The sequence below is a fragment of the Primulina eburnea genome, chromosome 15 (assembly GCF_022965805.1).
Source record: "Primulina eburnea isolate SZY01 chromosome 15, ASM2296580v1, whole genome shotgun sequence".
Taxonomy (NCBI): domain Eukaryota; kingdom Viridiplantae; phylum Streptophyta; class Magnoliopsida; order Lamiales; family Gesneriaceae; genus Primulina; species Primulina eburnea.
In genome coordinates, this window is record NC_133115.1 from 36,067,114 (window position 1) to 36,092,706 (window position 25,593).

At 35.5% G+C, this 25,593-nt stretch overlaps 3 protein-coding genes and 1 long non-coding RNA gene across 5 annotated transcripts; 1 reads left to right on the forward strand and 3 right to left on the reverse strand.

Annotated features, from left to right (window-relative positions):
* Positions 1-2,351: 2,351 nt before the first annotated feature.
* On the reverse strand, positions 2,352-5,998 carry LOC140814000 (microtubule-associated protein 70-5). The gene is made up of 11 exons (XM_073172843.1): positions 5,679-5,998; positions 4,924-5,009; positions 4,751-4,816; positions 4,485-4,655; positions 4,219-4,389; positions 3,987-4,142; positions 3,750-3,896; positions 3,499-3,570; positions 2,836-3,420; positions 2,596-2,739; positions 2,352-2,465 (listed from the first exon to the last, which is right to left on the reverse strand). Exons 1-11 carry the CDS (start codon positions 5,785-5,787, stop codon positions 2,442-2,444), a joined length of 1,731 nt encoding a protein of 576 aa, XP_073028944.1. The 5' UTR covers positions 5,788-5,998; the 3' UTR covers positions 2,352-2,441.
* Positions 5,999-8,616: 2,618 nt separating this feature from the next.
* Positions 8,617-16,366, forward strand: LOC140814412 (uncharacterized). Its single transcript, XM_073173372.1, has 7 exons — positions 8,617-8,930; positions 9,369-9,658; positions 14,064-14,164; positions 14,259-14,381; positions 14,464-15,267; positions 15,440-15,656; positions 15,727-16,366. The coding sequence occupies exons 2-7, from the start codon at positions 9,370-9,372 to the stop codon at positions 15,894-15,896; spliced, it is 1,704 nt and encodes a 567-aa protein (XP_073029473.1). The 5' UTR covers positions 8,617-8,930; position 9,369; the 3' UTR covers positions 15,897-16,366.
* A 2,586-nt stretch (positions 16,367-18,952) lies between these two features.
* Positions 18,953-20,284, reverse strand: LOC140813440 (uncharacterized). The gene is made up of 3 exons (XR_012113952.1): positions 20,141-20,284; positions 19,358-19,505; positions 18,953-19,185 (listed from the first exon to the last, which is right to left on the reverse strand). It is a non-coding gene; the product is annotated as an uncharacterized lncRNA (long non-coding RNA).
* Positions 20,285-21,166: 882 nt separating this feature from the next.
* On the reverse strand, positions 21,167-25,123 carry LOC140813825 (protein NAR1-like). 2 transcript variants are annotated; one of them, XM_073172576.1, is made up of 11 exons: positions 24,822-25,123; positions 24,448-24,530; positions 24,072-24,225; positions 23,734-23,923; positions 23,362-23,488; positions 22,939-23,095; positions 22,805-22,854; positions 22,553-22,724; positions 22,108-22,234; positions 21,918-22,009; positions 21,167-21,582 (listed from the first exon to the last, which is right to left on the reverse strand). In XM_073172576.1, the coding sequence occupies exons 1-11, from the start codon at positions 24,906-24,908 to the stop codon at positions 21,430-21,432; spliced, it is 1,392 nt and encodes a 463-aa protein (XP_073028677.1). In that variant the 5' UTR covers positions 24,909-25,123; the 3' UTR covers positions 21,167-21,429. The 2 variants fall into 2 exon arrangements, with proteins under 2 accessions (XP_073028677.1, XP_073028678.1); XM_073172577.1 differs by having other exon boundaries at positions 24,448-24,593; positions 24,822-25,122.
* Positions 25,124-25,593: the final 470 nt, after the last annotated feature.

A 25,593-nucleotide genomic window follows, 5' to 3' on the forward strand; every position in this document is an offset into this window, starting at 1 on the left:
TCAGGGTCGGCAGTGCCACTGAAAGTTGGGCACCTGTTCTTACGGAGGGACTCGTAATGGAATTTGACTCCGTGCTGTGGTGGAGGTGGTGGTGGTTGATTGGCGTTGGGGTTTACTAACCCCTGAAGTGTCGTCGCTACGATCGTGGCTATGGCCATCAAGTCTGCTTGATTGAGATTGAACTGAGGTGGAGGTCCGTTGCCTTCTCCATTAGTGTTGTTGTTGTTGTTAGTATATCGGGGGTTGCGGTTCTGCCTTGGAGGTCTACCGGCCATTTCCTACAATTGCAAGTTCTAAGAATTTGTACGAGTGGGGTTCATGCAATAAATTGCGCAGAAGTAAATTGAAATCAATGGAACAAATAAAATATTTTATTGATTTCTCAAGCAGGACGAAAATAAATGAACATGACCAATCTAAATGAAATAAATGTACTGAACCAATCTAAATGAAATAAATGTGCTGAATGAAATAGGACATAATAAAATGTCAGGGTCATATAGAGTTCAATAAATGAAAATAAATAAAAATTCGAAAATTTCCAAAAAATGAAAAGTTTTGAGATTGACATATGGATTCGAAGAGTATATCGAGAGGATACCATAACAGTCGACGGAACCGAATTCGGAGTTTTCTACGAAAAAAAATCGAATGACATAAGCTGGCGGGTTGACTCGTTGACTCGGTCGAGTTGACTCGCCGGATTGATTTGCCGGAGTATGGTCGGAGCTAAGAAGTACGTCGACGAAGGTGTCAGCATCACGGAACCGGTGGTGGCACGGAAAGAATCGGTCGGAAAGCGACCCAATTTGACCAGAAACTCGCTCAAAATCGGTTAACTCACTTGAAATTAGGCGTTTTTGATTGGTTGATTTGAATTCAAAATTGATGGGTGGAAAACGTTACCCATGGATCATATATGATTCGGGTAAAATTAATTGAAAATCAGAGTAGGATTGATAGGGTCATTGGATAAAATAACATTCGGCGTTAGGGTTTGGGCGAAAATTCGTAGATCCGAAATTCCCGTTGAATACGAACACAAAATCTGAAATTATTTGAGGGCTTTTGTTCGTCTCATTGAGGCGGTTCTAGATCGGGTCCCCGATCGAAGAAAGAGTGCCGGAAGTGGCCGGAATCGGCGAAATACGCGGCAGGGCACCTAGGGGCTGTTTGGCCGAAAAAAAAAAAATATTTCCGAATTTTTTTTTTTGAAACTCGATTTTTTTTTTCCACTCGGATTATGAACCTGGCGGCTCTGATACCACTAAAATGTCACGCCCCGAGACCGGGGTTAGTAGACATCGGCGTCGTTTAACAATCACACAATTGAAACGACCAGCCTCGTAGCATAGTATAAACCGAAAACCAGTTTATTATTCATAATTTCTCAAAAAACAACTGTCTTTACAACTGAATTAAAATAAATCTGCGGAAGCGTCTTACATAAAATTTAAATTTGCTAACTTCAAAAAAATCTCTAATATTAAATCTCGAAATAACAATTATTCACCAGCCCCAAAATTGTTCAGATTCTTCTCCTTCAACCTGTTCTTCAGATTTATCTGGGGAAGATTGTAAGGGGTGAGTATTTTGGGAATACTCAGTAAATGGGGGACTTTGAACACAACATAACAATTTTATAACATTTTCGAATCATAACATAAACGTACAACATGCTTTTCATAATCGTAACGTAAATTCCATAACATAATAACACTGCGATTTTTCACCCTTCATGGTTTACTGACGTCAGTCCCTAAGTTTTAATCCTCTAAGGGGGCGAGGCCATAAAACAGTTCTATCCCACTGTTAAGGGCCATATGTTGGAATTCCACCCACTTTCAGGGAATCCTCACAGTGCCAAACATAAACGTACCAACTTTCGTAAAAACGTATAGACGACGGTGCTTGACCAAATTTTAAAAACCAAAAACCGAAAATTTAATATGCATAAAACCGAAATTTAAAACAGCCCACTTACCTTAAATTCTTACTTTACCGGCTGGACGGCGGCAGCGCTTCGCTGTACTCGAAAATCCTAAGGGACTAGGGGGAAAATTCTCGAAAATTTGGAGAAAAAGAGGTGTGATTTTCAAATACAGGGCCCTCCTATTTATAGGGGTTGGTTGCTATCGTGATCGAGTGATATCGCGTTTGAATTTGAATCAAATCTTTATCGAGAATCGTGATAAAATCGTGATAACGGGTGATATTCTAAATCTTTCATCTCAATCAAATCTCGAAAATATACACGCTATTAATTTAAATTTATCCCAGATTACACCATCCTAGTATAATCAAATTATTAATCTGATATGATCCCGATTGTACAAAATCCCGGGTTTTACATATATACATAGTACTGTAAATTCTCAAACATGTGTATTATATTCCAACGCTGAATTAATTATACTTTCATCTTTCTTTGGAATGTATCTTCAAGAGGCATTCATCACATGGACCTAATCAAATGGAACTATCAGAGAGTGAGAAATAATAAGATGTATATGAACTCTCTAACATATGCTGCTTCAACTAGGGAAAGGAGGTTGAAAAGGAAATGCGGAACGGGAAATGGAGTATATTACTAACTTTTTTGGATGTGTTCGGATTTCTTAGCTTATCATCCACCTTTGTTGGCATAGAATCTTTTTCTCTTATTGCTGCTTCTCTCTTGATTTTCCTTGACCCCACTTCTATTGCTTTGGCTAGCGTTTCTGTTTTTTTCATAAGCATCTGGAAATAATTAACAAAAATAAATACTTGAGTTAGTGCTATAAACAATCACTACTCCAAGATATGAATTAAGAGTTAGAGTTACTCTTTTACTACCTTGATTTCTTCTTCTTTAGTGTTCAAAGTGCGGTCCTTCAATTCACAGGACTTCCTCAAATTTAGGACTTCTCTCTGAAGCCTATCATATAAAAATCCTGATACCATGTCTTCACCATCAGTATCATCAACCTCCACTTCTTTAATCTTTTTGCAGCCGTCATTGATGCATTTGTTGTTTCCCATTTCTCCAATTCCTTCACAGACGTTACCTGTTATTTGATCAAATGTTACCTTACTGTTTGCCTCCGTATTTTCCTTTTCACTGTTATCATCTTTAACCTTGTTCCTGGAAGCCAATAAACTTTCTCCAGAAGGATATTTCTTTTTCAAACCATTAACTGGATTAGTTTCTTCTGTAACAGTTGAAGCTTGTTCTTGATCCTTAGTCTGCTCTGAGCCTTTAGCAATGACAGAAGCCCTTGGTAGTGATGTTGATCTCTTTTTCATTCTATTGTTGCTTGATAAGATCCCAAATAAATTACAGGTTTTTACGTTTTTAGGGGATCCATTAATCTTGTTTGAAACACCAGTGTCGTGCCTTAATCCTTCTTCAAGTGTCTTTAGCCTCAACTTCAACTTATCCTGGAGGCCCAAAAAACGAGCGTGTTTATTTCACCATATATAGGTGTTTTACCAAAATGGGGCTTGAAGTGTAGTCACCTTGACTTGTGCTTCTGCACTGGCAGTTCTCTCCGAGCTGGTTAATTTGTCTTTTAACTTCTGTATCTCTGCCTACAATTCCGAGGTCTCACAGTTAAAACGAAGGAGGTGTACAAGTTCAATATTTTTTCATTTATAACACAGTATATTCAGTTTCACAGATGCTGTCAGAAACCTGAACTCGATTTCTTTTCTACTTTCTAAGATTCGTTAGCATAATGCCTGTTTATATGGTTAGTTGTTAAGCATACCTGCAGTATCCTTCTCTCTTCTAGCCATTGCTTGACAGGCATTACTTTGTCCTTCTCGTCTTTCCACTCATTAGCTACAACACTTGCTACTCGGTTAGCTGAAACCTTGGCCCTTGCTAGTTCCCTTTCCAGCGTCCTCTTCTCGTCCTACAAAATTGGAGAAAAAATTCGTGGAAATTTGTTTTACAGTGATTTTTAGATGAAGCTGCTGTAGATGGCCGAAGCACGAGATTTTACATTTAGTTCAGATATCTGTCGCCTGTAGTCACGAATAGTGTTGGCTGTTGCTCCACCAGCAAGTATGGCCCCCTCAAGCTCCATGATGGTTTCACTAAGCTTTTCAATAACTAAAACGTTCTGCCTATTAGTCTTCTCGAGTACTCTATTCTCCTCCTGCATTACATTAGCATTTTTTTGTTAATGTTCTGAAAACTAACCCCTGTCAACCCATATTTGATTCAAAGGCTACCAGGCATATCTCAATTTGTCTCCTGAGCTCGAAGTTCTGATTCTGAACCTCCTCTACTATTAGTGCTCTTTCTAGAGCACTTCTCAATATTTTTTCTGCTTCAAGAAGTGCCGCTTCTTTGCATTTGGTGAGACGTTCCATAGCCTTTTTATCCTCTCGAAGCGCAGCAATCTAAAATGGCCGAATACCAGAAGTTCAATGTACCTTCGAACTCTAGTTATAAAAGATTCTAATGACTAGAAAACATGTTTTCCTCATCTGAGTACCTCATTTTTCCGCATCTTAAGTTCTGCTTCTAACGGGGCAATAACCAACTCAATGGCGACGGAATGATCATCCTTTTGATTGGCATAGACCCTCCGCAGAGTCGCTTCAACTGCATATTGTGCAGCCAGAGCTTCACGCTTCTCACCTGTGAGTTTCATTATGTCCAGATTCTGCATCAATCACACTTAAAATACTTTAACCATCTTAATTCACATCTTTGTACATGAGCACAGTAAAAAATATGTACCAGAAAATGAACACACACCTTTTGTTGAACAAGGCTTTCATTGATTCTTAGCTTCTCTTCCAACCTTTCTACTTCACTTCCAAGCTGTCAAATATATTGTTCTGTCAAGTTGATATAAATGCCAGATATCGATAGTGTGTGTGTGTGTATATATATATGTATATTGCATATCCTCAGGTTATATATTCTACCTCTTCCACAGCCTTATCCTTGAGGATTTCTGTTGCTCTCAATGCTTTAATTTCACTTTGAGCTTTCCCCAATTCCCTCTCCTTCTCTGAAGTTACAGTAAAATTCAGCATGTGATCGGTATTAACCATTATAAGATAATTGGAAAAATACGCTTTAAATGTTAAACCGATGTTCACATTTCCCACTAGGGGAAGATGGTCAAAAAATTATACTTCCATTTGACTTGAAGTATAATATAAAATTTATGTTGTGATTCCCTAAAAGAAAAAAAAGGTGTAGAAAATCACGTTCGTTTGAAATAGAAGCACAGCCTTTAGCCAATTATGACATTAATTAATTATGACTCATGAGTATTTAATATTAAAAAAATGTTAGTTGAAATAACTTGCCGTGACAACTTCGAAAATTACCATATCTAACATCGAATAGCCTTCATCAATCTAAAGTATTGATACTAAAATCCCCTTAATTTCATTATTTAATATCAGTTTTTTTTTTTTACAAATATACCACATGTAATAATTTTTTGAATGAATAAAATAATGACAAAATAATAAGTTTGCTCATAAATTTCGTTTTTTCAAATGATTTTTCTTAGTCTGAGTGTAAAAAAATCGATATATTTGAGACAAACATGTGTAATACAACAACGTACACCAAAGAAGAAAAGAAACACGAAACTTAAAAAGTGCATGAAATGAGCGTGTGCCGCATTAATCTTGAAAGAACAAGGAGGAACAAAGAGAAATCAGACCTCTTAGCAGATTCTGCAAGCGATTGAGCTCCAACACAACAGGGTCTGTACAAGAAAGAGAGCAAGCATCTTCTCCATTAAAACCATCCATTTTCCCTCCTGGGCTCATTCACTACCTCCCCGATCAAGTTTAAATAAAAAGTTGGGGTTGTTATGGGTTTAGTATATGTAGGAAAAAGGAGGGAAAAAAAACAATAATTATCGATGGATGTTTCCTACTCCCATAATTAGAATCCATACTTGTAAGGAATTGACCGCAAAGAGAGGAGCTTTGGATTGGGATTTCCCCCTCGTTTTTAAGCAAACTCTTGAAAACAACCGTTTTTGAGTCGGCTGGCCTTTGTTGTTTGTGGTTCGTTCGATCCTGGGTGTGGGGCAGTGCTCACACCCTATATGAAGTGTCAGGATTCTATTTCATGGGAAAAAAAAATAAAGTTGGACATGAAAAAATTCCAACCCTTGGATTAGTGACTGCAAGGGTAGAATGGAATAATCCGTTGTTTATGGACACTTGCATTTAAAAAACAATAACAACTCGGTTTAATGTTATCTTTCCTATTCTTTTACCAATTTACATCTAGTAAATCAATATCAGTTAACTACTTGTACAACTATTTTATCATATTATAAAATCATCATTTTTAAATAAGGGAAAATGGATAAATTACTTTATAAAATGTATTTTTCCAACATTTTCTTAATTTGTGTGAAAACACACACGAGCCTAATTATTCATGAGTGGGATGGAGGGTGGTGTTGTTCAAAAGAATAATGACTATTAATTATAGCTTCTGGATAATTAAGGATAAAGACGAGAAAATCATCGTGTTACACCTCTCCATGGTCATGATCTGAAAATGTTGATGGGCACCACTAATTAATTGCTTAAGCGTTAAACCCTCCTAAACTCTAGCTTAATTACTCAACCAAGAAAACATTGATGGATAATTGAATGAAGTTGCTTACAAGTATACATGAATGAAAAAATTGTGTAATTTTCCAAGAATACTATAAATTTAACATATTTTCCGCTTTAAAGGAATTTGGACAGATAAAATGGAAAATTAAATGCCACGTTTTGTTTGTTTCTTTCTTTTTGGGTGAGAGGCGACAAAGCCAAGGCTCCATTCCTACCAACACCGCCCCGAGAATACTTCTTGCATGAGAAAGAAGACAACGATATTTGGATTAATGGAGTAGAATAAATTCAATGTCTTATTAGAAGTAATGGAAATTGAAAGTGACTTTAATTTGGTATCAAGCCCAGAATTAGCTGTCGCGCTTACTCGGTTTTAGTTGGTGAATTTTGACAAATAATAACAAGTTGTTGATCAAATAATGGAGAGTAAGTAGGAACAACCATAGTATTAGTATGTATGTCCTAACCCAATAAATATTGAACCTTTAATGGTGTTTGTCTCCAATTAAAACTTACTATATTTTACGTCTTAATACATTATTATAAAGACAAAAACTTGTGTGAGACAATCTCACGGATTATATTTGTGAGACAGATATCTTATTTGGATCATCCATAAAAAAAATATTAATTTTTATGCTAAGAGTATTACTTTTTATTGTGAATATCGATTAGGTTGACTCGTCTCACAGATCTTAATCTGTGAGACGATCTCACATGAGACTTGTGATTTTGAAACGACGAAAAAAACACAAATGTGAATTTTTCGGGTAGTATTTGTAATTTTTTTTCATGAAAACTAGTATGAGAATATATCACATATCCATTTTGTGATACAAATCTTTAATGTGAATTAATTTATTAAAAAATATTATTTTTTTATTATAAACATAGATCAAGTTGACGAGTTGTTTGAGAAAATATAGGTGGAAATAGAATGGTTAGATGGAATGGGGAAGAAGAAAAGAACTTGTGGGCCAGGGAGGTGTGTTTGCCTTCGGATGAATTGGGCTTGTAAATAAAGTTTTGCTTAAAACGGCCTAATGGGCCATTGGGGTATTTTTACAATATATAGGCCTCTCATAAGATTTTATGGGCCCAATATTCGATTTGTCACACTTCGCAAAAGAATTTGTTCATGATGTATATTGGTCATCTTGATATAAATTTTCCTTATCCAGTTGATTTGATTTGTTACAAAAACCAATCAGATTACAAATTAATCAATTTCACACGAGAAATATATTTAGAATCATTTAATATTCATTCAATCTTATGATGATGAAATTAATATTTTTTCATACAAAGTAAATAAAAAAATTAATTTAAAAAAACCCAAAAGACTTGTATACCTGAAGGTAAAAACTTGTGTGAGACAGCCTCACGGATCATATTTTATGAGATTAATATCTTATTTAGGTCATCTATGAAAAAATATAACTTTTTATGCTAAGAGTACAAAAATAAAATTCGTTGAGACCGTCTAAATGGTTCCATGCTCAAATCCATTTTGACAAATTTTTTAATGGAAGCATGCACGTGGAATCTTGTTCAAACTCGATCGAGAACCCAAATCAAAATTTTTGCTTATTTAATCTTGAGTAGGCATCATGTGAGACCGTCTCATGTATATCAATATATGAGACGGGTCAACCCTGCCCATATTCATAATAAAAAGTAATACTTTTAGCATAAAAAATAATACTTATTCATGGATTATCCAAATAAATATCCGTCTCACAAAATACGACTTGGGAGACCTTCTCACACAAGTTTTTGCCTTCAATCTTTCTCGTTGAAGTAAACAAGTTAATTTTTTTACATCCATAAACTCATTCAAATCTTAAACAAGAATTTTGTCCAAGTAATAACAATAATAATAAAATCTAATTCATCATATTAAACAATAAAGAATCCAATAGTAATTACAAAAACAATCCTTTATAGGAGAATTCTGTTATTTACCCGAGTATCCTCATAATTATTGCCTGAAATATGTTTAAAGCAAATTCTCCGCAAAACCCATGTAGTAGTGTAGCGTGTATTCATGGCACTTGGCCTCTGCCTTTGCCCGCCAACAAAACCTTCTGTGTCTCTCTCGCTTATTTAATCCACCATCTTCGGTTACTCACTGAGCAGTGTCATTAACCCTTAACCGCCAAAAGCTGCCACCAAATATCCTACTCACCATTTGTCTCATTCTCTGCGCTGAACTCACTCCAAGTTGCTTTCTTCCGTTCGGGCCATTTTGAAATTTCTTTATTGTTTCTTTGCTTTCTTACTTCGATTCTTTTGGTTTTTGTAGTTGAAGTTCTTGTTGCTCAAGCTTTAAGGTACGTAGAAGCCTTTATGTTCGTTTTGATCAGTGGTTTTTGCGTGTGGATGCTAGTTTGTTTTAATGTTTTTTTGTGTATGGTGTTGAGGTTGGTCGAAATTCAACACAGCTCATTTCGTTTTCGGTGTAAAGAGACGATCTTTAGTTCAATTCAGCAATACAGAGGATGATATTCTACCTTTTGAATTTGTTCGGGTTCTTGGTGGGGTTTGATTATTATTTACTTTCTTTTGCTTTTGAATTTATTTCCATCCGCTGTGAAAACCAGAATTAGCCAAGTGATTTCTAGAATTCTGTTTTTTAGAAAAGTTAGTATACGGGGTTTGATATATTATGTGCGATCATAGCTTGGATTGCTTGTTTCTTGCGAGGGGTAACTAGTGAATGACGATTTTGTTTGTAACGTTTTCTCTTTCTTTATGTTTTCGTCGATAAGCATGTCTGAAGAACAGGTGATGAGGGCATGGGAAGAGTGTGTGATTTCACAGGAAATGGGCAACCGTACTATTCACTATATCATACGGGATACCACAGGGTATCATCTCCTTGCTGTGGTGGGGACCGAGAGAGGGAAGCACATGATTTATACAGTTTCCAGGGATTTCATACGAGTGTTTGGGTCAACCAGTGAAGTCCATGATGGAAAGAAATGGCAAACAAGACGTGATGTGGTTGAATGGCTTGTGAAACTAGTCTCAAAACGCGCCCCAATTCTGGTTGATTCAAGTATGTAATGCTTATTTATTCTAATTATTTGAAATCAATGATTTTCATGGAAATCTTGTATAAAACTTTAGTTGTTTTGAGAATTTTATATTCACGTTGAGAGTTTCCAGAAGGTTAGTTGCACGAGGTACAGCTAATCATTGCAAAGGCGGCATCACTAGGATAATATGGCCTTGAGAACTATGCAGGGGGTAGTGCACGACACAGAGAGACAATTCGGAAGCTTTTGTGCTTTAGATGTTAAGTTTATGCATTTGCTGCTTATATTATTTGCCAATGCTTCATGTGAAATGCTAACTTTCTCCTTTTATTAAGTTGTTCAAGTCATTAGTTAGCCATGTGCTAGGTCATTTCTAGTTTGATAAGATGATATTTTTCAAGTAAGTTTCCTACTCATTAGAATTGATCTGTGAAGTGTTACATATCCTTGAGTTTATATATCTCTGCTCACTGTTCAATTGTTCAGATGAACTAGAGGAAGCATCAGTGGAGGCTTTGGTAGACAAATGCGCTTCCATTTTCTCTCGGGATGTCTTTATTATTTTATTCCTTTCCAATTCCTGGCAGTTAAAGCCTTCCTTTTGGGGGCAGTTGTTTCTTAGATCATAGTTTTTTTAATGAAATATTCATGTCTTTAGGATTTATTTCCTAAAATTAGATATTTCTTTGTGTGCTGATTGAAATGAAAATGACATAAAGACTTGTCATCTGAAGAGAGTTTACAGGGGATTATTGACATTAACTTAACTCCTCCAGTCTCTTTGGCATACTTGCAGGAACTAATTGAGCTTTTTTCTCATTTTGGTTCCTTCGTTTGTTTCTCCACATCCAAGAGTTAGCATTATTTTGGCAACCTAATCAGTTAATGATCACGAGTTTTTCCATGTTACTTAAGCATCTCTTAGCTACAAACAGTTTAGTTATTTACAACCCAAAACTGTGAGTAATCTACCGTCTGCATTGTTATGCAATTTAACAAGAAACAGTTATAGTGCAAGAGTTGCATGTCCTTGTTCACTGAAAGTTTTTGAAGTCAAACTTTTTTTGTTGAGCTTTATATTATAAACTTATGAATATCAGTTACACTTCATCAACAAACTTGAAATCTAAGATACATTGTCAAAATTCACGTGTCAATATGGAAATTGGAATGTTTCATGTTTATTCCAATCTCACACTTTTAGATTGAGATAGCTTACTGAGCTTCTTTTCATTTTAGCCAAGTCAATACTTTCATAGGGGTGTGTTAGGTCTCAATATTTGGTTTGTTTACAAGAAAAAAATGTCGTACATAAAATATGCTGATTTTATAACCTAATATGTCCTGGTTAAACAAAAGAAAATCTAATTCCAATGTCTTGGTAAACTAGCCTTATGCTTTCTAAGACATTATTAATAGCAGAATTCATTTGGTATAGTCAAATTGATAGAGAGTACCAGGAGTGATGGGGCTTCTCTTTTGTGACTATTTGATTTCAAAAGTGACTGGACTGCATCACAAACTTGTCTCACAGTCAGTTTTCAGCACTTTTTGTTACAAGGTATAACTAAAAGGCATATCAAATAAATTCATGGCTTCTTTCGAACCTTCGTCACGACATTTGCTTCTTCGGTCCCCTTTCTACTTTTGTTCTTTAATTTACTATTCAGATATTTCCCTATAGCTTCAGTCGTTTCTTATATCATAGCCAATCCATTCCACCACGAACTTCTAATTATGATATATCCTACATATGCATACAAGTTGAACAATCACTTCATTCTTATTTGATTTCGAAGCTTCCAAACTTCCAAGCATTTTCTGAAAATGATGTATGTTACTGTATAGTCAAGCATCTACATGTGTGACATAGATTCGAATTGCAAAAGAACACGAAACAAGTCTAACGAGGAAAGGATATTGATATTTTCATTTTTATGTTTTATCAAATATCCCCTGGATCATGTCAATTATGAGAATTAGATTCGATAAATTTTTTTTCGTTTATAGGACTAATTTTACACTCCGTATGAGGTGACTCTGCCTCACACCAATGGATACACTTCTTAACACAATTCATGGAATGTTTACCCTAAACGACTCATTGTGTGATGAGTCAATAAGATACCATGGTTCGTTCTTCAAATGCAATCGATTAGCTTCCGTCTTGCCATCTTTTCCTTTACTTTATCCCCATCACTGTTCCATGCACTCTTAGGATTCTTTTACATATAACAGTTCGTGGTTGCCTGTTACAAATTTGAATCAACGCATGAATATTCATATTATAATGATATAGGGAGTAAGGAATTATCATACGGTACAAATATATACCCCCTTAAGCATTTTCGCTTGCACATCCACGTCAAAAGGAACCTTGATCTCTCACTAAGTATGAAAGTTATGAAATTAATAAACATAACTTACTCAAAAAGAAATATGAAATCTGAAACGAGGAATTATTGAACCAATGCTTACTATCCTTAGCTAGGTAATATTGCTGGAAAGTTATGAAATCATAATATTGCGAAATAACCGAGGAAATGTTGAAGTAATCATATAAAAATGCGAATCTCACATGAGTTCTAAAATCTAATTTTTTATGTCGATCACATTATGAAAATCTCTTTTAGATTTAGCGACGCATAGTTTTATCTCCTCCAAGTGTCTACATGAGTTCTAAAATCTAATTTTTTATGTTGATCACATTATGAAAATCTCTTTTAGATTTAGCAACGCATAGTTTTATCTACTCAGAGTGTCTACCGTGCCCTGGGCTTGGCTTGGTTAAAGCCGCTGGATTGCCAGATAGGAATGATGTTTAATTTGTAACGTTTATTATGAGAATCAACGAGTTAGAAAAAATAAACCTTTTTAAGAAAAAATTATCTTGAAACCAATTGAAGGTTTACACATGTTTGAGAAAATATGAGGCGGATGTAGCATCCGAATGTTAAATATCAGAGAAAGGTGTAGTGTTTCCTACTCTTTTTGCGAATTACTTTGGAGACTCTGTCTTACTCTGATCAAATTCAAGGTAAAATTGTAGATGCCTGGAGCTTTCCTCAGTGAGCATTCTATTCATAAAGTAAACTTCAAATCGCTTATCTGGGAAAGAAAGGCCATCTCCTTTTTATGTGATTGTACTGATTTTATGATTAAAATTTGGATTTTGTGAATTCATCTTCTTTGGCTTTATATTGGTTTATGTTTTTTTTTATGTGTCTTGAGTGTGTATTCATGTTTGACTATGAATTTGTCCACACAAACATATGTGGGGGGACGAGGGGGGTAACTCATCAATTGTGAGTTCCTTGCTAGTAGCCATTTCACGTATCTGACATCTATCTTGTGTAATATCTCTATGTTATGCCAAAAATATCAATCCTGTTATGTTACTTTCTCAATTTGGCTAGATTTTTGGTTTTGAATGTTATTACTTGTAATGCCGTATCATTATTTTTACCATTTCACCGCTTAAAAATTTCATTCAATGTCAAGTTGTTTTTAATCTCCTACTTTGATTAGGAAGTACATTTCTATTATTAAAGTGATGTTAAATATGTGGTGATTTTCTTTGAACCAATGCTTTGCTTAATGCTGATATTCCGAAGTTTGATGGAAGTAATCTGTCAACATGGTTAAGGTGATTATCTTTAAAGTTGTAAGTTTTCATAATGGTTTGGTTTGAGCTTTCAGAATTGGTATTTTATATGCTTCAACTAAGCCCGACTTGAGTTTTGTATATCCTGATGATCTTCGGAGGTGATTATTAAAATATAATTTGCTTTATTTCCCAACCATTATTGATTTGCCACTTTGTCTTTTATCTTGATGTTGCTTGCTTTAATCTCCGTGTTGAACCATCTGGGCTTCATACCCCGTTGCTGTTTTCATTAGGCTACACTTCATCTTACTTCTTTGTGGAAATTTTTTGAAGTATATTTGATTGGTGCTTTTGTTCTATACCTCTCGGTCACTTGTTGTATATGAAATGAGCACTATGATTTGTTCCTACTATTAATTTAGTTTTTGAAAGGCACGTTAATTTTTTCAAACCTCAGCTACTTATATGGTCAATCACTCTTGCCATCAATCGTGCAAAGAAGAATGAGACATGGTACAAAAATGTTGTATAATAAAGATAGATATCTGGATTTTGCAGACAAACTGCACTCAAGGCACTTCTAACAAGTATTTTGAGATATGTAGCTTGAAAATGGTTGGAACTTCACTCTTTGCTTTATTGAGATGGTTTTTACCTGTGAGATCCATTAGAGCTAGTAATAGAAGAAATGGAAGCTGTGAATCCTGGAAGTTGTAGTTAAGAGTTTATATTTCTTATAGCAACTATTGGATTAATTTTTCTTTAATGTGAATATATTTATGTAATTTAACATTTTGCATGTTAAAACTCCCTGTCAGAGCACCAGCGATTACTTGATACCGCACCTTCTCTACAATATCTTATGTCGGTGATGACTCGTTTCTCCACTCGTCGAAGACCCAGCCCTTCAGGCGAGGAGGTAGTTCATCATTTTGCTCCATGCAAATGTATTCTGATCATATCTGCCTAAATTCAGGTCTTATTATTTGATTGATTGAAAATCTTGATTTCAGATCCAAGAGTACGGTGCAACGGTAGAAGAAAATTCAGATATTGTGTGGTCAGGCGAATCTTGGAAGTGCTGTAAACAGCTGACTCATTATCCAACTTTCTTCAGAAGAGGAACTAAAATACCTGTAAGTCTCAAATATGCCACTAATCTTGCATTTGCCAGCTAACCTTTGTAGTAGTTCTCACAATCATGGTCATAACCTGTAGGTGCATTCCTTTGTATGGGTCATGGGCAAAGGTGAGAAGGACCTCTTAGGTTACATTGAAGATATGTACGAGGATCCGCAGGGGGAGAAAATGGTTAAAGTACGATGGCTAAACTTTCAAGAGGAAATTAATTTTCCAATTCCTTGCTTGAACTCCAATGGAAGAGAAGTTTTTATGACTCCTATTGAGCAGGAGATAAGTGCAGAGTGCATTGATGGCCTGGCTGCAGTTTTGACTCCTAATCATTTTGAGAAATGTTTGGCGCTTCTTCCACAAAGCATATCGTTTGGATGTTTTTTTTGCCATAGGGAAATTATAAACAAAATTATGAAGCCCTTTAGTTTAAGTAAATTGCGCGGCTACTCTACTCAGCCAATCCTGTACACTCTGGAATGCTTTGCTCGGCAATGCAAGAAGAGCAAGAAGTCAACTCAAGAATTAGAAGTTTCTGCTCCTGAGGAAACTGGAAGGCATGGTTCCAAGAGTAATAAAAGTGGAAGTTCAAATCAGACTATTGGGAATCAAACCTCTTCAGTATTGGACAATCAGGGCAAAAAATGTGAAACGAGTGGCCAAAGAATGAAAACCAAACTGTCAAGCAAGAGACCTATGGATAACAATCTTGTTGTGTCTGAGCCACTGGTTCCAGTCCCATCCAAGGTCGATAAAAATATCGAGCTTCTTTGTCAGGACAGTGGCATGCGAGGCTGTTGGTTCAGGTGCAAAATCTTGCGTTCAACAAAAAAGTGCCTGAGGGTTCAATACCTTGATGTTGATGATGTTGATGGAGCTGGGAAACTTGAGGTATATATGCATTGCATGTGTTGTTTTCCCCTCAGTTTCTGTTCAATATCCGCTGCCCTTGCAGTTTCCTCTGTCAAATAATTAGACAGCATACTTGGAAATGAGTACTTGATAATTTTGACTTGTAGCTGATATATATTCCTATTAATCTATCGAGGTGTGAATTGTACAGGAATGTGTTCCAGGTGGCAGAGTGGCAGCTCCTGATAAGTTAGGTATAAGATGTGCTGGCCGCCTTACAGTCAGGCCATGGCCTTCTGAGGATTCTTCAGACTCTAAGCTTGAAGTGGGAGTGGCAGTTGATGCACGCTGGTGCGATGGCTGGTGGGAAGGTGTTGTAATTGGTTGCGACCCATCAACTGCTACTAAACTACAACTTTACTTGCCTGGTATGCATTTCAATTTGCGCCTTTAATGTCTCAGTGATATGGGTTCGATTTAGTTATCATTTTGTGGCAGGAGAGAGCAAGTTCTTGACTATTGAGAGGAACAATGTAAGAGTTTCAAGGGACTGGATAGACAACAGATGGGTAAACTGTCAAGCCGAAGGCGGACATACTCTCTTTCTTAACTTCAACTCTGAACCCGGCCCTGGAAATTCCACCTCTGCCAATGTTCTCCAAGATTAATACCTCTCCGGAGGTGAATAAGAATAAATGTGACTTTCAGAAAGTTGCGGGCGCTGAAACTGATAAACGCCAAAATCCAAGTTTTTCTGCCTCGATTGATCTGAAACCCGGGAAACTTCATTTCAAGAAACGACTTATGAACAGGGACGATGAAGGAAAGTCTGACGCAAGTTCTGTTAATGAGCGCAAAGCAGTGCCAAACATTAGCTGCCAGTCTAAGCCATGAAACAGGAACATGGTTCGGCTGCTGCAGTTGTTTGCTTCTTTTTTGGTAACTATACATGGTGCTGCACATGTTTAAGCTGTAGCACCATGTATAGTTACCAAAATAGAAGCAAAACAACTCGTAGGACCATTAGTTTTATGTTTTCGTCTATGATTTTCAGACTACAGTTGAATTGAACTACAATTGTTAATTACAGTTTTCTTGAACTTTTCAATAGTATTGGTAAAGTTTAAGGTTGCATTTCGATAGAAGGATTTGAAAATAAAAATTTCGAATTTATAATAACAAATTCATCCTACTTGTTTGTGTGTTTTTTAAATCTGCAACTTTACATTTTTTACTTGTTTATTAACCCGTGCAATGATTTTCAAATTTCCCGGATATGGAGTAATTTGAATATCCTGGAAGTTTTAAACCCTTTCCCAAATCTTTTTTCTCGAATCCAAATGTAACCTTAGGTGTTTCTTTTCGGATTGTTATAGATTTGTAGTGTGTACATGGCTAAAGAAGATGAGGTTTTCGCACTTGGCCTTGAGTATAGCCAGCTTGCTCATGCCTCACGCATTACTGCTTCTGTTCTTTGCATTATCCCAACTATAACATTAAACGTGCTTTGCGATGATATACATGTGCGATAACGTGTTATTGAAGAGACGGGGACATATTTATTTTCTTTTTAATTTTTTTTTTAAAAAACATTTCTATTCTTGCAAATCATCCACTTTTTGAACGTTGTTGTACGCTGGATGATTTCGAAAGTTATCTCTTTTTGTAAAAGCAATCTTTCAAAAAATAATACAAATATTGCTCTTCCAGATTTGTTCCTGCAGGGAAGAGTCAGAAATATGGCTTTGCTCGAACTAGAATTTTAAACTCTAGAATTTTTTACCATTTTAAATTAATCTACCCGATTAATATCATATTATTCCAAAATTATACAAAAGTTACATATAATTTTTTTAAAAAAAATTGGACAACCCGGGCTTATGGGCATGTGGCTCCGCCACTGATCCCACCTAATAGAGGTGATCAAATTTTTTTATTAACCGTTCGAACCGCATTGCACCACACCGTTTTTCCTAATATTTTATAAAAATCGTGATTAAAAATAATAATCATAAACCTCACCGTATACGCGGTTTAGTATTTTTTTCGCGAAGAACCGCACCACCTAAACCCCTTGCTATAATATTTGTCCTATGATTATGATAATTTGTAAACAATATATTCAATTAAAGAAGTCATTATTCATTATATCTTAATTATCTTCAAAATTATATTCTTACAAATAAAACTTATCTTCTTCTTAATTATTCTTCATATTAGTCTTTTGTTAGATTATTTATTTCTTTTGCTACAGTATTTTGTTTGAAGTTTGAAAGTAAAAAAAATATATAAAATAATATAAAAGTCATTTTTATTGTGAGTGTATTGTGTTGTTAAATTATTAACTTAATTTTGAATCTTAATTATTGTTTTATCTATGCTTATCTTTGTATGGTTTGAATTATATTTTATATTTGAAGATACTATATTTTTGTTATTTTCAATTAAATTAGAATATATATTATAATATTTTTCATTTAAAAACCCGTAAACTGACTACAACCGTTTTAAACCGTTCAAAACCGTAAGACTAATTTTACATATAAAACCACGATGATTTTTTCAAAATACTAACCGACCGCATATGACAATTCAGTTTAATTTTTTTTAGAAAAACCGCACCGTGATCACTCCTACCACCGAGAGTTCCGAACCTATTTATTATTATATCGTGCTTTCATATTTTGAGTTCTTTAGTCTTTCTTGCAACTCAATAATCAATAAGGTGGGCTGGTAATATGAAATGGCCCCTTACTCAAGTCTGTGGCCCTTAACTTTCAGCGACCTCCGATTTCCTTCTTGGCCCGCATATGAAGTCACGCCAATGATGACATCATATACATTTGTGATTACGTAAATAACCCGGGAATATGAAGTTCCTCCTATTAGTAAATAGATGCTTGGCCGTTTCAAATTAATAAATTTCGATTTACACTTCAAATCTGCATACCGTGAATAAAAAAATTGAGAAACGTAGCTTTATACACGCAAGAAGATTTAGAAACGCAGGCAATTACAAAGCTGATTATGTACTCGAGAGAATTCGAGGAGACCACGTTCAAGAATCCGAAGAGTGTCTTCTTATAACTTATAAAACAAGTAGATTTCTCAATCTGAAATTACAAAGAATCACATGTAAAGAGGGGATTAGTTCCACGGCAGCGTGCAGTGTGATGCGTAGCATGGTTTCTTGGATTATCCAGCCATGCCACCATTGTTGATGAAGCAAAAATATGCTAAGAGTGCAGAAGAATCAAGAGATTTTGAGAAGTAGCAGCTTCAATGGGTGTTGGGATTGAAATCTGGCTATATAGAAGTGATGCCGGGATGAATTTATGTATTATTTTACTCCGAAATCACAGTGAAGTGGCCTGAGTCCATTTATAAAGTAGGGACTTTTTTAGTTAAATAAAATATATTATGACAGCAATTTAGTCAAAGAACCAAACATATGAGATCGAAGAAGCTACCTCATGCAGTACGTAGCACCAAGTTTCGATTTGGGGAAGATTTAATTTTTTTGTTTTCTAACTTTCACGATTATTTAAAGCTTTTTAATCCACTAGCTTACACTTTATTTAAAAACAAATATTAGTCATTACTTTTATTAAAATACTAATGTGACATAAGATGTATCAATAATATACGTCGTCTCGTTAGCAATACGTGGTGCCTGCGCATTAACATTTCAACGAAAAAAAGACTAATTAAGATGAACTGATACTAAAAACTCCCCAAACAAAAGATGGATTCAACAGTTTTCATGTCTAGATAGAACGAAACTAAGGTTACTTATAATTAAACATGAAGTTTTATGTTCAATAATAAGCTGTCTTAGCTTCAATTTATGCCAGAGTTCGAAACTTAGCACAGAATGAAGCAGCATGTTATAGGGTCAAGCCAGGTTTTCTCCAGTTACCCCTCCGTATAGTGCCATTCTTACCACCTGGAAGATAACTGCAAAGCCCAAGAACATAAAATCATCGGTGTTAGCATGTAACGATGAGACATAAGTCTTAATTTATTTCCAACACAGTTTTACAATATTTTCTTCATTAGTCACGCGGGGCCAAGCGTTAGTATGAGTACAGAAGATAGTAAAGGGAGAATCTTGGAAAATTAGTCTTACATGAAATGACAACCAAGACCGCGAATAGAATGAGAACAATGTGTGCTGGTTCGAATGCCTGTTTGGAGGGTAAAGAACCCACTCCTCTCCTTGTTATGTTCTTCTCAAACTTGGCCACTTTCTTCTCCGCCAGCCGCTTCGACACAGTCTACAAAACCCCATTTTATTCATCATAAATTGTTGGTGATGCATCCCGATAATATAATATAAATCACAAGCCTAAGGTCAAGGGAGAATTGCAAAAAGAGAGAGAGACTAATATTTCTTTCTTCGGACAAGGAATTTAATAATAAAAAGTAAAAGAAGATGACATTTAAACGCGCAACCACGCAAGTCATCTTCTACCTCCTGGCCATCAGGGTTAATTAATATTTGTGTCATAATAAGCAACGGCCGGAGCCCTATCAAACGACTATTAATCCACCACCATTGATGATGTCGTAAAATTCTTAAACCTCTGTAAGAGGAAAAATCAGTACTTCGTATCACGGAAGAGAAATAGCACACATGGAATATCTATCCAACGCAATGCTCGTGAAATATAAACCATAAGATAGTTGTTGTAGTCTCACAAATCGAAAAAATAAGTAAAAATATCCCAGATTTATTTTGCGATAGCCGGTGGAAATTGATGAAATCTTGAGGGGGAAATTAAGATACATGAAAACAGGAGCTATTAGATAGAACACAATTCATGGCGAACAAAAATGCGTATGAAATTAATTAAATAAAATTAATCTGTATGTTGGTGCTCATCGTCATGAGAGAGAGTGACAGGAATACCATTTTTGGGTGTCCGAGGAAGAATTGTTCACAAGATTGAAAGCAGTGCGCTGTTGCTGTCAGAAGATAAAAGACTTTTGTAAGACTGCAGAAACCTCGGACTTATGACAGAAACCTACGACTTTGGCACTATCTCTCTCTCTCACACACACACAAACACACACACACATATATATGTATATGTATGTATTTGCTTTTCCTTTCCTCCCTGTTAATATTTCCTTCTTTTTCATATAATCCCTTTTCACCTTTTTTTTTACCTTCCTTGCCCGCAAGAATCCAGCATTAACTGTGGCCTTATATTTATCATTAATAGCCCACATCAGAATGGATGTTTCCCAAGTTCAGTTTATGGATACGTCCATGACCTTTTAAATTTCTTGATTTTTTGGACAACACCCGATATGAATGTCGTTTGAAAATCTTGCCCAAATCAAATTTCTTTTTCTAAATCAAATCAACCGATCCTATCGCATATTTTTCTTTTCCATACATTAAGAGTGGACCATCGGTGAAATATTACCCTGTTACATAAATATTATTTGTCTCATTAATTGCTTAAGTCAATTCATTTGCAATCTTGAAACAATTTTTTTTTTTTTTTACTCGTACATCGGTGGAATATCATCTAAAATATTACAGAAGAAAAATTTTGAGTATCTTAATCATGTGTTCCCAAAATATATTAAATGATAAATTATTCTGACGATAGACAATGTGTTTTAGGGGAAAAAATACTTTGTATATTACTTTTAAAAAATATATCAATTGGAAGGTGCTTATCGATCATATTCAAGACCCCAAATATAGAGTTACAAAGAAATATTTGACTATTGCCTTCATTCAATTTTTATCCATAGGTCGCCATATAAGGCAAATGAGCATAAAGTCAAGTAAATTAAACCCATCTACATAACACCACCCAGAAAAATATTTGTGCATATATTGTTCCATATTCACAGCACTGCTCGAGAATTTTCATCAAACAAGTTTGAACACGGTACTATATTACAGCATTAATCATCGTTGAATCAAATAGACATTTTTCCATAGAATCAATAGTACCAGCTGCATGAAAAAGCGGGAACTGCACAAGGTTTTTTTTACCCTATGTTATTTTCGAATACATAAACAGCAAAATTTAGAAAATGCTATGTGCACTGACTAATTGCCTAAAAAAATAAAATGTTCTATCAAAATTGGATTCCTACAGGACCTGAGGCCTGACTGAGGAAAAGATCGCCAAAATTGATATAAACACCACTGGGGCAGATAGAAGAATACATTTCTCACCAATTTTGCAACTGAGAGGAAACACTTTTTGTGACGGCGTGGTATTCTGTATGTAGATGTCTCTTAGCCTTCTCTGAACCAGGTTGCCCAAGCCACTCATCGTATAGTCTTCTGGTTCTAGGATTTTCAAAAGGATCCGACACCAATACCTAAAAATTAGGATATTTGGGCAATTATAAGTCCATTGAAACCAGTAAGCAAAATCAACATTTTATCAGAAGAATACAATGCACCAAATCACTATTTCGATGAAGATATTATTCAGAATTACTTCCATGCACAATTATTTACGGTCATGACATCCAGAATCACTCGCTCCCAAAATCGTTGAAGGACATTGTAGTGTTATATTTTCTCGAGAATGTTCTGATGTGTACGAAAAAGAAACTGATCCATACATGGTACCCATTTGCTAATAGCGAATGGAAATTTGGGCAAAAATAATAACAGTTGTTCAGGCTTAACCCACTAGCAGTTTACTTACGCTTTCTGAATATGCTGCTTCCAACAATGGAATCAAATCTTTTGCAGATTGGCCAGCGATTGGCTTGATTTGACCTCCACCGTTCAAGCATCCTGTAAAATGACCAATCATGCTAAAGCCATCTAAGATTTATAGAAGTAACACACTGATTATGATAACCAAAATCTATATGACAAGAAAAAAAATTTACCTGAAGGACACGCCATGATCTCCAAAAAATGATATTCACACTTCCCACTTTTAATTTTCGTGACAATGTTTCGCAAGTTCCTGAATCCATAACACAGGGCAAATCTCAAGACAACTTTACCCTGCACCTGCATTACAAGAACCATCATTCATCAGAATACAGAACACAAAAGTGGAATTTCTTATTTGAAGAATGAGTAAATAGATGGGCTGATACAAACATAGCACAGACAACTTCATGCTGCTTGTATCAGAGAAAAGCAAAACAATCAAAACTGATGCCATAAATGATACAAGTGTCATTTGAGGGCTACAGAGTATTAACAAAAGAACACGTAAATTAATCAGACAATTTCAGTGGTCTAACTGGAGCATTTTCAGGATCAGACTACAATTTTCCCAAATCTCAGAAAACAGTGTCCACAAGCTGGATATATTGCACTTACTTCGAGAGTCACTTCACGGAAATCTGCATTTCTGATAGTCTTATACTCGAGTGGGCCTTTGATTTCCTTCCCGAAAAGCAGCTTTGTAGCGCATCTAAACACAGTGTCAGCATATCCTCCAGAGCTTCCATGAGCTCCATAAAGATGGCCATCTTCATCTACATTTGACAATCTGTCAAAAAACGAAGTCACCCTATCAGTCCCTCACCACATCCATTTTCTAAATAACCTAGAGATGGTATAGAAACTCACAATTTATCAACAGGAGATTCCTCCAGATTCATTAAATTAACAGATCTCAACTGCAACAATGAAACAATAAATTTTCAGTGAACATATAAAGTAGATAGAAGAAAGAAACCAGACTGCAACAACCAAAAGCAAACCTTAATTAAATCTAAAACTTCTCCGGTAGTCAATACGGAATCAACTTCTGCAATTCTTTCACCATCGGAGTCCAACTGGAACACAAAATCATCACGAGAAGCCTCAAGTTTTTTGTCATAACATGGCATCACAGTAACATGATAGATCTCCTCAGGCCTGCCCAAATATACAGTCAACATTAAATCAATTCTTTTCCAACCTCCAGCTTTCATATAGGCCATCATAGCCATTTTGGCGACTGCTCCTAACACAAAACTAAGTTTCATTAAAAATACTTGTTTACCCTTCCTAGTAGTTTTGGTAACATCATTGTCGCCATATTATTAAGGTGGTTTCAGAAACCAACTCATACCATCAAAAACATGAGCACTATGATGCAACAGAGCAAAGATTTATGAACACATGTGCAAATTATGGATCACCTGAGTCCTAATTTTTGGGATATGTGGTTTTTAATGGCAGCGCCGATTGTTTGTTGAGGACTTTTAACTGAGGAAATATATGGTAAGATATAGGATCCAAGAGTTTTTTCTGCATAGCATATCCAACCTGCAATTAACATCATGGAAAAGTCAGATACAGCCTTCAAATTGGACACATCGTAATTCAATGCTTAAACGGACCAACTTTCCTGCAGCTCACCCTCAACTCAACTTCAGCAAGAAAAAAGAGAAAAGAAAGATTTTTCAATTCATCAAGCATGCCGTATCCAGGTGGGGAAAAAGGTGATTTGACATCTAGCATGGGTACAATAATTAGAGATTTACACTAGAATTTCAGAACAAAGGACACACCGGGACATGCAGATGAAATCATAGGGAGCAGGGGTGATTTTGATCTCTCCTCATCAGTTGGGCTGCATTTGTTATACCGTGCCAGGAATTCATTACAGGACTCTATAAGTGTTAAATCCCGACTGCAGCTGGTATCAAATATGGCTTTCACACCCAAGGACTTGAATAATGTTGTGAGCTTTCCAAATATCTGAAAAATATTAAGTTCTTGGTAAGACCAAAAAACATGAATCCGAGAAGATAATCATCAGACAGTATCGACAAATGGACAACATGAGAATTTCAGCTGTAACCTCTTTTTTTTTCAAAAGAATTTTCAGCTGTAACCTCTTAATCACCTGATAAGGAGAAAGGCCAAAATGAACTGCAAGGGAAGCCCTGGACTGGGGAGAGAGGGAGACGATGACATATTTTCCTTTGTCGAGGTTGGAAAGAAACTCATCTAAACTTTGCTTCTCAAGCATAACTGTCTCTGCTGATGTTATGCACCCGCTGCATACACATGACAAACACAAGTTTTGTATCTTTCTATTATAATCTATACGGAATAAGAAGCAAATCAAGTTAAATATTCTCTCACACCTTCCTCCCGAACAATTTTTTAGTTTTCTATTCCCTCCCAACCCCTCTCTGTCTCACGAAAAGATTACACACTCACAAACAAAATAAGTAAGCAGTGATATCCATTCAACTTGAGCAACAAGTCCACCTTACCTGCATGCTAAGCAGTCTTTGAGGGAAATCTTTACTGGATCAGTTTGCACAGCTTTAGGAGCACTCCTTGCTTTTCCTACACCCTGATTCATAAATAACTATAAATGCGCGTATTTACCAATCGTCGTGCTCGTGTTTTTACTCTCCTGTGAAGTTAGGACGATAGCAAATGATTAAATAAAAAATATTTACGAAGCTGATCATAAACTACTTGCTTGCGGTATACCAAAAAACATCACTTCCTAATAATCATAGATCAAATTAGAGCCGTAATGAATTATCGACCAAACAAAAAAGCACAGAGAGAATACGTCAAATATAAATTAATTTTATATATAACAAAATACGAACAGAAAACTAGAACGACTCGTCACCTCAGTTTTAATAACGCAACCCTGAGATGGTGCTATGTAATCATTCAAATCCCCAATTCTCAACGTAGCTGAAAATTTTTCCGACATCGTACGTTTGTTCGGATAAAACAAAATTGGATTACATGCACTTGATTGTGCTAAAAAAATCAATTTTTAGTATCTTAACCGCGGAAGAGAAGGATTTGAAGCCTTGGAGGTTTACGAAAAATTAGGGCTACAAATTGCTGAAACAGGGTATGTGGAGGTGAAGACGATATAATATTTCCCCGTGTTGCCGGTGCACAGCTCTCCAGTAGCAGCGAAATAATAATAATAATCAAATCGCAAACTTGTCTTTTTATGCCAAATTAAAATTTCAAGTTCAATCCCTTTTTTTAAATTAATTTACGATTTGTTATGCAAATTTTATCCAAAAAAATTAAACAAATTGATTCAGAAAAATTAAACAAATTGGAAAATATAGTTTTTATATTTATGTTTCAATTCTTATTTCAAATATATATATATATATATATATATATATATATATATATATGTGAAAATTTCTGTTTAGATATATAAAAAAAAAAACTTCAAAATTTGAAGAAATAACATGCACCGGAGAAAGTAACGCTTGCATTTACAAAATAAGACAAGTCAAAACAACTCCCACCAAACCCAATAAGTGCCCTTTTATGACACCATTTATTTTATATGGCCTTAAGATTACTCGGTTGTTGCTCAGTCTCTTCAATAGGTCAATTATTTTCTTACCTTAAAATATTTTATTGAT